At 39.8% G+C, this 10523-nt stretch overlaps 1 protein-coding gene across 1 annotated transcript; it reads left to right on the top strand.

Annotated features, from left to right (window-relative positions):
• Positions 1-1600: 1600 nt before the first annotated feature.
• On the top strand, positions 1601-4203 carry SNAI2 (snail family transcriptional repressor 2). The gene is made up of 3 exons (XM_069854079.1): positions 1601-1866; positions 2404-2949; positions 3887-4203. The coding sequence occupies exons 1-3, from the start codon at positions 1788-1790 to the stop codon at positions 4066-4068; spliced, it is 807 nt and encodes a 268-aa protein (XP_069710180.1). The 5' UTR covers positions 1601-1787; the 3' UTR covers positions 4069-4203.
• Positions 4204-10523: the final 6320 nt, after the last annotated feature.

The following is a 10523-nucleotide window of genomic DNA, read 5'->3' as shown; positions in this document are numbered from 1 at the left end:
TTGGCATTCCTGAGATTAAGAAGTCATGCAGCTTGACAAAGCACTTTACTCTTACGTGTCTTAACAAAACCAGAGGGATTTTTTTTTTTTCATGTCTTTTCCAACACCTGCTGCAAAAAAAAAGGGCTGTAGTGGTCTCTGTAAAACACCCCCACATGCATGCCTCCTCCTGACAGGACAGAGCCCTAGCGGCACACCAGCACTGCATACCAGTATGTGCCCAGGCAGGTGTAGTTCATACACAAGGAGGGGGTGGGGAGGGCAGACCAAGAGTCAATCAGAGTGTAATTTGTGTCAGAAATTTACCAGCATTCATCAGCTCATGTTTTCAGAATGCAAATATTTTAAAATTTAAAAACCTATCTGTGACCAAATGTCTCCTCTAAATCTAGATAACCAGAAAATTTTGTGGAACATTCAAGAGACTTTCATTCTAAATGAAGTACATAATACAGATTTACATTCACAGGAAATCAAGATGTCCTAAATATACTAATGGAGAAATATGTTTAAGAGACATTTAAATTACGTAGTCTATAATTTGGGGAGGTAGGGGGTGCTTATCCATGCACCTTTTAACTGCTTTGGATAATTAGGAAAATTTCTTTGGCAGTGCTCTAAGAGGCAAAATAGTGACATAACTACTCCCAAGGAAGGCAAGGTTGAGGTTTTGCATTCTACAGATTTTTAAAGTAAAAAATAAAGTATTCTTCATATGAATAAACTGAAGCAGTAAGTGTATTATATAAAAGCTTTTACCCTGCTCTGAAATGTCATCATTCCCAGGGCTTCCCCCTCCTCTTGAACTCACTTGCAGTATCTGGCTGGCCCTTCTGCCTGGAAGAGTGCAGATTAAGGCGGCAGGCTACTCATCTCCAGACTTTCCTAAATGCAGCTATTCAAAGGCAGTTTCCCGAGCGAGCAGGCACACAGTCAGTTCAAAGGCTTCCATTAGGTCTCCCGGCTAACTTGTTATCTTGTAATGTGTGTCCCCCCCGCGCCCGTTTCTGCCCTTAATGAACAGTTTGTTCCAATCCCCCTTCTTCTGCCCTTAATGAACAGTTTGTTCCAATGTAATTCTTATATCAAACATCTGGAAACCAGACTCGTTTAAAAGAAAAAAAATGGAAAACAGAAAAATAAAAAGAGAGAGAGAGGACATTTCAGTGCCTGTGACTTGTCCAGGTCTGTGTCAGAAAGAAAAAAAAAAAACCAAAACATTCAGCTGAATCAGTAAACTGACCTTTATTTTTAAAGCACTTTGACCAACACATTTTTCTAGACTGAAATTCTACAGAGCAGCGTCCAGCCGCTCCGCAGTAGGGTAACACGCTCTAACCAGGGCTCGCTCCTCGTTCACAGCTGCCTCCAGCGGGAGGAGCTGAAACCTGAATCAAACCCTCCGCCCGGGGATTGGATCCCTCCTGCCAGCAGCCAGAGAGCCCTCCCAGAAAAAAAAAAAAAAAAAACAAACCATCCTCTTTGGAAAAGCGCTCGAGAACATCCCGAAGCGATTGGAGGAGCGGGAAACCCTTCCCCCCTGCACCTGACTCGTGGGTATTTACAGCACTTTTCAGGGCGGCCCCGCACTGCCGGCGCCGGGGCTGCGCGGATGGGCTGCGCGGGGCGGGCGGCGCAGGGAGCGGGGCGCTCGCACTGACCGATGCGCTCGCGGGGACCGATGCGCTCGCACTGACCGCGTGTGCTGCGCGCCGGCCGGGGACCGCGACCCGCACCCGCCCGCAGAGCCTGCAAGGAGGACAGAGGTCTCCACCCCCGCTTCCAAAATGCCACGCTCCTTCCTGGTCAAGAAACATTTCAACTCCTCCAAGAAGCCGAATTACAGTGAGCTGGACACTCACACAGGTAGCAAAGCGAAATCTAAGAGGCGCTGCGTGGGTTCTGAGGTCGCGGTCGTCGAGGGGGCTGGGGTTGCTTTTTGGGGCTAGTTCTTTGTGAGCACTTTTCCCTTTCGCTTGCAAGGAGGGAGTTTTGAGAACTATGTCAGGGCTGCTCAGAATGAATCACAAAGTTTGCTCATCCACTTGAACTCTGTTACTTACAGAGGATTTGGAGATTTCCTGGTCTGTATCTGCTGGTGGTGGAATTGAAACTTTTACACAAATCCTTCAGGAAGTTTCACTGCTTCGTTGTATCAGGCTGCATTGATTTAGAAAGGGCAAGCTGCCTTGAAGATGCTCACGAGTGTAATTTACTTGTTCGAGGGCACTGTCTCTACCCATCAGAATTTATGTATGAAATAGTATTCCTTAATCCTCCATATATTCAGATGACCACGCTGAGTGTTTGATTTATGCACATTTCAATCTGCAAAATTTTAATTTTGCTGCCTTTTGAAATGATTTTTGGTTCTCTTAACTTAACATTTTCTTCTTTCTCCAGTGATTATATCCCCATACCTGTATGAAAGCTATCCAGTCCCTATCATACCACAGCCAGAGATCCTGAGCTCAGTAGCTTACAATCCCATTACTGTGTGGACTACAACGGGGCTGCTACCATCTCCATTACCCAACGACCTCTCTCCGCTTTCTGGATACCCCTCATCTTTGGGAAGAGTCAGCCCACCTCCACCTTCTGACACCTCCTCCAAAGATCACAGCGGTTCAGAAAGTCCCATTAGTGATGAAGAGGAGAGAATCCAGTCCAAGCTTTCAGACCCCCATGCAATTGAAGCTGAAAAGTTTCAGTGCAGTTTATGCAACAAGACCTATTCAACTTTCTCTGGGTTGGCCAAACATAAGCAGCTGCACTGTGATGCCCAGTCTAGGAAATCCTTCAGCTGCAAGTACTGTGACAAGGAGTATGTCAGCTTGGGAGCTCTTAAGATGCACATCAGGACCCACACACTACCTTGTGTCTGCAAGATCTGTGGCAAGGCTTTCTCTAGACCCTGGCTACTTCAAGGACACATTAGAACTCACACTGGTAAGAACCACTGCAGTTGCAGTTTCTCGTAGCTATAACATCAGGGTGTCTTTTTGCTCTTTTTCTCCACAGGCGGAAAAAAAGAGCAGTGTTTCCTTACTAACCTTGAAGTACATATGCAGAGTTTCAAATATGGCATTAAGAGGCTGAATTCTTCCTCTTGGTGGGTGGGTGAGAGGGGAGTGTAGCGTGGTCTCATAACTGTAGGCCAGATACTGTCATAAACCAGGATTACTACCTTGGTAATTTTAGGACAGTGTAGCGTATTTCCACTTGCCAAAGGGTTTGCTTTAAGGTTTGTGTTAACTTTCAGGCTTTGGAAATTGCTGACTTTGAGAAGACTCCAGCTGACACTGAAATCAAGCAGCAAAACAGAAAAGCAGTGCATGAGGGGCTGCTTTCTAACTCCTTAAGCAATTGCCAAGTTTTGCATGCACTCTCTCAAGTCCTTAAGAATCAGAAACACACCATCACCAAACTTTTTTTTTCTTCTGAGGCAAAAACTTGATTTTTAGTGTAATACTGCGTACAATGCAATGTCTGTACAGCTCTTTGCTGGTTTTCAGTCAAATCCCCTGTCCCCAGTAAATCATACAGTGTTAAGCAGAAAGTTATGTGAAAATATTTGAAAATGTTGGGAGGAGCCCAGCCTAGAAGTACTGCCTGCACCTGTAGGTGCAAGAAGGTGTCAGCAACTTGTCTTCGGAGACTGCACTTAGCAGCATATTCTGAAAAGTCTGAGTCCTGCAAGTACAATCAGCAGTTCTGAAAGATGTTGTATCTGTGGCTTGATTAATTTTATTACACGTTCTTTACTGTAACAACCCTTTCTGGTTTTCATTTGGTTGTTTCTTAAAATAAAACTGGTTTCTATCCATCCTAAACATGTACTTTTTTAAAGCATTATCCTATTTTCTCCTTGATGTTTCCTTTTTAGGAGAGAAGCCGTTTTCCTGTCCTCACTGCAACAGGGCTTTTGCAGATAGATCCAATCTGAGGGCTCATCTGCAGACCCACTCGGATGTGAAGAAATACCAGTGCAAAAATTGCTCCAAAACTTTCTCCAGAATGTCTCTTCTGCACAAGCATGAGGAATCTGGCTGCTGTGTAGCACACTGAGTCATGCAGTCAGTGTTTACCTGGACTTGATGCATTTCTCCAACCCTGTTCCAAATGATAAATGGAAATCCAAAGGCGTTTTCTTGCCTACTTTTCAAGCAAAAAAAAAACAACAACCAAAACACCACCAGACAAGCAAACAAAAAAAATACTGAAAGAACATAGAATGTCAGTAGAAATGAGTTTTAAGTAGTTTCTCTTCCGTCACACTTTCACATTCTTAAGTGAGAGTTATGAAATGTGGGGAAAAACACCATGCATGACATTTCAAGTAGATAAAAAGGAAGAAGCATTATCAGCTTTCTTTATAGATGAAGCCAAATGTATGTAGTCTTTTCTTCCTTACAAAAGGCTACAAAGTTAACGATACATTCCTGCCAGTCATTTCAACCAAAGAAACAGTATTTTAAGTGGAACTTTTAATAAAAAATACTACCCAAATGAATTTTGCTAGACACCATTTATCTCAGGTGCCTTTAAAAAGTATTCCGAGTTTACCTTAGTAAATGTTTAATATTATTCATTGCTGTGTTTTTTATTTTATTTTATTAGAAGCCAAGGCCTTCATTAATGATCTGAAATGCTTTAAAACTGCGTAATTAAGAGAAGAAAAAAATATAAGAGAATGTACAAAAAGTCAAAAGCCACAAACTAACCGCATGTGCCTTTTTAAAAAAAGACAAAACCAAAAACTGTAGCTTCAAACATTCCTGGTGCATGCTTGACCATCTTTTAATATGGAATAGTTCCTCTAAACTTTAATTTTTTTTAAAAAACGGGAATAAGTGCAAGAGAGGGGATTCATGGGAGTTTGACAATAATTTTTTTTAATGCACAAAGGAAATGCAATATTTTCAGCATTACCCCTCCAAGTGCCTTTTTTATTGATGATTTTGTAAAGTATGTGGATATAATGTAAATATTTTTATTTTTATATGGTTGAATGTGTTATGAATGAAAGTGAATTGTTGCCTATAGCAGCATCTATAGATAACTTGAAGAAAGTGTGAAGTGAAATTTATGTTGTTTTCTAGACACTTTTTTACAATAAACATTTTAAAGTAAGATTTCTGTTGTTTGTTCTGATTAAAGAAAATAACCATTTCTGGTTTATCAAGACTTTGGAACACAGAAAAATTTAAGTGTCCTTATGTGACCAAAAGAAGATAAAAAATGAATTTCAGATGCTAATCTTAGTTTACAAGTACTGAACATTAGAATATATCTATGGTAGTTTAAGACATTTGAAACCATAGAGAGCATTTTTTCTAGAGTCACTGCTTTAAAATACCTTTGCTCTTTTGCTACTTGCAACAGTATGACAATATTGTGAAATATATCAAAAACATTTAAAAGAAACCTCTTTCTTGCATTTTAGCAGTTGAAATGATGCTATCATTACAGGACTTTTTCTGAGACGCTGACATTAGGAATTCTGGACCTGATCCAAACTTTATTAAAGTCAGTGGAGCTATACAGGAGTTCAGCAACATTTGCATGATGCTCTTTTAAAGTAGTAGTCAAATCAGTATGATATACTTTATGCGGCCATTTCAGAAAGATTAAAAATATTTTTATTGAAGTATCTTACATATCAGAACTGCCAAGTGAAAGTATAATGGCTGTCTATCAGCTAATATATCACAGGAAAGAATTATTCAGTAATAAAATGTAGAATTATTTTTCTGCTGATGATTTGGCTAAGAACTCTAAGATCAGAATATAAATTCATTACATCAAAAAATCATTTCTCATCATTACTGACTATTGCAACACTATTTTCAACTTTTAACGAGGTGTAAAGCTAGAAAACAGATAAGCACTAGTTGGCATCCAGCCTAAAGATTGCTGTGCCTACATTAGGGTACCAGCAGGAGCAAGTAATAGCAAAAACAAAATTCCAACAATTTAACAAGAATATTACTAATAGATAAACACAAGGTGCACATTTCACAAAAAAAAAGACTACATTTCAGCAAAATAATGCAACGTACCATGCATGCCTTGTGTCTTCTCCAGCTAAGCCCTGCAGAGGAGTTCTTCAGCAGGACTCCACTGGAGTAACGTAGGCAATAAGCACGTGACAGAATTTTTGTACCTTTTCTCCACAGGAAGAATGATGCTGAAAAAAGGCCAGCTCAAATGATGTTTTTCATATTCTCCAAGCATCATTAAATCTCAAGATTATAATGATTCCCTAGGATCTGCTAGACTTTTTACAGGAAATAGCCAGAGAGTTAATGAAAGATAGGGTTGGTGAGGATTTGTTAGGTAACATTTCAAAATGAACACATGAAGGCATCTAATACCCTTGAAAAGTTTCATGTGGTTACTCTATTAATTTGCACTTCCATGTCACTTGCTTTGAAGTTCCTAGGCTCCAGCAGCTCTTTGTGCAGCTTTCTCTTCTCAGAGCAAAGTTTGCTAGAGTATGAGTAAAGTTCTGGCAGTCAACAGCTATTTGTATTGTCAAAGTTCTAGGTTTGCTCTCCTGTGTCATGTCACAAAGGCATTTCCATTGTTTTAATTCACACTTAAAATTCTCTACACCTACAGTAAATGAAATAACATAAGAGCTTGACTTCTTGAATGAGTGGAAATGTTACTGTTGTCCTTAAGGGAAATCAGATGAAAACTTCATCAAAATACAGTATGCTAAACTAAACACAAGTGGAACTGGTCTGATTTGGAGATGACAATTAAGATACGCTACTTTGCATGCCTGTAACACCTGTACTCATAAAACACAAAGATGGGAAAGGCTAGAAGCTCTTCTGACTTTTCTCTTTAATTGAAACAAAGTGCTCTATCACAGATCCCTAGCTCTCTGACCAGTTGCAGCATAAACTTCCCAGGCAGCTGAATTGCTCTGCTTTTCCTGTGAGACTGCTTCCTATTTGCTATCAGGATGTTTCCCCAAAACATTTTCCATTAACAGCTTCATCTCTTTACTCTAGAAATACACTTCTGTACCTTCACAAACTATTTATCAACGCAAATTAAATTCTATTCTGAGCTGCTGGTCGATGACTCCTTTGACATTCTTGAAAAATAATGGAAGTCTCCCTCCATGTCAGATCTACCCATTGAATCTCTTTGGTCATTGCTACATTTCTCACAAGACATCTTTCATTCTATATCCAAATAATCAACCTTTTAAATCTTCAGAAAAGACGCTCCCTGTGCTCTGAATAGCTTTATTGCTCTTTTCTGAAATCAGTCACTCATATTTTACTTTTAATTCTTTTGGCACCAGTGCTAAATGTAATTATTTTCAGTGTAAAGTTAATCTATCAAAAGACCAGTTTCTCTTCTAAAGGTACCTGCATAGTAATAACCTACATACAATGTGATTCATAGGGTTTTTTAGCTCTTCACTAATGAGTTGTATAAAATCAGTAGAACTGGGAAAGGGACTTCTGACCAGAGGTTACTCCAAATCTTTAAATGCATACCTGCTTTGTTATATGATTGCCCATTATAGGGAATGAGGGCTAGATCCTTCCTTTAGGATGTTCTGGCAATTTATTTCCATCTCTTGATTGCAATTTCAGTGTGCAGAGGAGAACTGAACCACCACAGCACAGGTGCCGTTACAAGTTGGAAGTATGTGTTTCTCAAGGCTGAAGGCAATAAGCAATTCTCTTTGGGTTTCTCTTTTCTCTTCCCTTGCTTCAATTTGGGAATGCTTTTCACCTCAAAGGCTGCAGAATGAAGTAAGCTGTACATGAAAACAGAACAAGGTACACATTTATGCTCAAAGCACTGCAAGTATCCTTCTGTCTAATGTGGATTTCATAAAAGCATCTTATGCAGTCACCACAGAGTTAAAATAAATGCCTCTCACATTAAGGTACCATGAAATCTGTATTCTGTATTTTACTCTATTACTTGGATTATTATAGTCCCTTTTATCATTAAGCAAGCTCAGGGCCTATTACTTTAAGCTTCATAAAATCATACCAAAACAAAAAGCACTATAAAGATCCTGTAAATTCAATTAAAAAACAGGAGGACAATGGGAAACCTGGGAATTTAATTCTGATGCCTTGCTCTACAAATGATTGTATCTGACACGAAAATCAATATTTCATCTTAATTTTTTTTTAATTTTTGAATAATACATTTTCAATTAAGAACATTACTTCTTCAGAAATCATGTTTTTTACTAGCCATCCCAGATGACTGGTCTTTAAAGTAGGTGTTTTAGCAGTTAGAATATAAGTCTGGTTCACAGAAATATGAAAAGTGGAATGTGAGAAGCAGACTCCTACCTGCATATATTGTAATATCAAATGACACATGCAAGAAGTTAGGACAATGCAAGGGAAATCACAGAGTCACAGAGCAGTTGAGGTGGGAAGGCATCTCTGGAGATTGCTTAGTCCAATCCATCTACTCAAGGTAAGGTCAGCAGAGTATTTACCCAAAGCTCTGTCCAGTTGTGTTTTGAGTATCCCCAAGAATGGAGACTCCACAACCTCTCTGTAGGTTAAATTTCATTTCAATGGAATTTTCTGTATTTCAAATGGTGTGCATGGCCTCTTGCTCTGTCACTGAGCAACACTAAGGGTCTGGCTGTCTTCTTTCCTCCCCCTTATCAGGTATATATACACATTGACAACTCCCTTGAGTTTTTTTTCCTAGAGCTGTCTCAGTCATTGTCATATGAGAGATACTCCAATCTCCTAATTATCTTTGTGGTCCTTCTTTGGACTCCAATATTCCCACCTCCACCTTGTTCTGGGGAACCCAGCGCAACTGATGAGCTTCACCATTCCTGAGTGGAGGTGAAGACACCACTCATTTTCTGATGGGATGCTGATAGGATGCATAAGGTTGTGGAAATAATATGAGCCATAGCAGTAGAGTACAAACAAATATGATACTCCCATACTCTGTCCCTTCTTCCCTAAAATTTTAAGTCATTCTAAGTCTATACAAAATCATCAGGAATTTTGAATGGACTGTACTTTCCTGGGAGAGCCAGTGTCATCCGGTCCCATTGCAGAATGCAGCATTAGGGTGCCTCATGTGAGTACATGACATGGGTTTCTTAAAGGGGTGCGCATCTTGCTGCAGAGCCATATCCTTCTTGAGATACTGTATAAAATGGATTAGCAAAGTCTTCGAGGCCATGGTGCAGACTAATTGCATACTTGCATTGCTGTCTTTTCTGAGGGATACATAGCTAAACCAGGCTATGAATCTAAAAAAAAAAAAATAAAACCAGCAATGGTGGTGGTTTAACTTCTTCAGCAGTATGGTCACCTTGTTCCTCTTCACTTACCTTTTTAATAGTTCAGGAACGACATCCAAACCTGTACTTTTTTTGTGTTTTTTCTCCTTCTGGTTCACTCACCATTTTGGGTACAAAATCATAAGCAAGCACTCCTTCACAGCCCTTCTTCTTCCGATTTCCCCACATCTCTGTAAGACAAAAGTTATTGTAAAAAGCAACACCTGCTTTCTGCTACATCTCTCTCTTCTCTCCCTTTTATCTGGGTTTTGAATACACCCATCTCTTGTCTTTGTTCCTCTCTGCTTTATATGCACCACCAGAAGTTTGTCCAGTGCATAGGCTAAGTAGCTGCAAGGTGGATGAAGATCACAGTTTAGTAGTCCTTGCCAAGAGGCAATAAATGCCCTTTCATATCTGTCATTTATATGAAGATATTTTTAGAGGGTTTTGTCAAATGAGGACACAGAATACAGCAATCACATGAATGCCAGCTTGAATGTACACAGCCTCCAACATTTTCAGTAGCCTTCACCCTGTAAACTTGGAAGAGCAACTGAGGTATGTGCCGACATTCACAGGGTCTCTTCACACAGGTAGATGTACAACTGACCAGCCTGTATATTCAAATGTGCAAATCCTTTCACTGCAACCCTAATTTGCAGGATCTGCTTCAGAAAAACCAGCAGAAAGACCCCTTATTTTGTTGCTAGAGCCATCCCTCAATTAAAAAGATGGATTTAAATGCAAGCACAAGGGTACTTTCTAACATGACAAAGTCAAATAAGGGTGTTTTTCAAGTTGTTTGCTCTTCTACTCAGCACTGGAAGGACTGAGACCACTACACATTCTGGATCCAAATGGTTTCCTAGTAGTTTAGCTTTATGTTACTTGTATTATAACACAGAGCTTTTTGCCTAGTCAAAGAAGACTACAGAAAGCAATTCCTCACCTTGCTATGCCTCTGCAGTCCCCATACTTCTCATGTTTTAGCCTCTTCTGTTACTGCTTTCTCTGCCTTACACAGGAATCATCTCCTTTCCATATGTGGCTGACAGGGGATCATAGCCAGAGGATTATAGACTTTTTACTGCTAGATAGATGTGAGCATTGACACACCCTCTAACCAGCCTTAGTCATTAGTCCAAACAATAAACACATGTTATATGCTGGGACATCAGATGGCAGCATGTCCTGATCATCACTTTTTCGTATT

Source organism: Phaenicophaeus curvirostris, chromosome 3 (genome assembly GCF_032191515.1).
Source record: "Phaenicophaeus curvirostris isolate KB17595 chromosome 3, BPBGC_Pcur_1.0, whole genome shotgun sequence".
NCBI classification, from domain to species: domain Eukaryota; kingdom Metazoa; phylum Chordata; class Aves; order Cuculiformes; family Cuculidae; genus Phaenicophaeus; species Phaenicophaeus curvirostris.
This window is presented reverse-complemented; position numbering and strand designations above follow the sequence as displayed.

What these genes read in the sequence shown, in the direction of transcription:
- SNAI2 (XM_069854079.1), top strand. Translation starts at nt 1,788, where the DNA reads ATGCCACGCTCCTTCCTGGTCAAGAAACATTTCAACTCCTCCAAGAAG. An exon ending in TGAGCTGGACACTCACACAG is followed by an intron (nt 1,867 to 2,403) that starts GTAGCAAAGCGA and finishes TTCTTTCTCCAG; the next exon opens with TGATTATATCCCCATACCTG. An exon ending in ACACATTAGAACTCACACTG is followed by an intron (nt 2,950 to 3,886) that starts GTAAGAACCACT and finishes TTTCCTTTTTAG; the next exon opens with GAGAGAAGCCGTTTTCCTGT.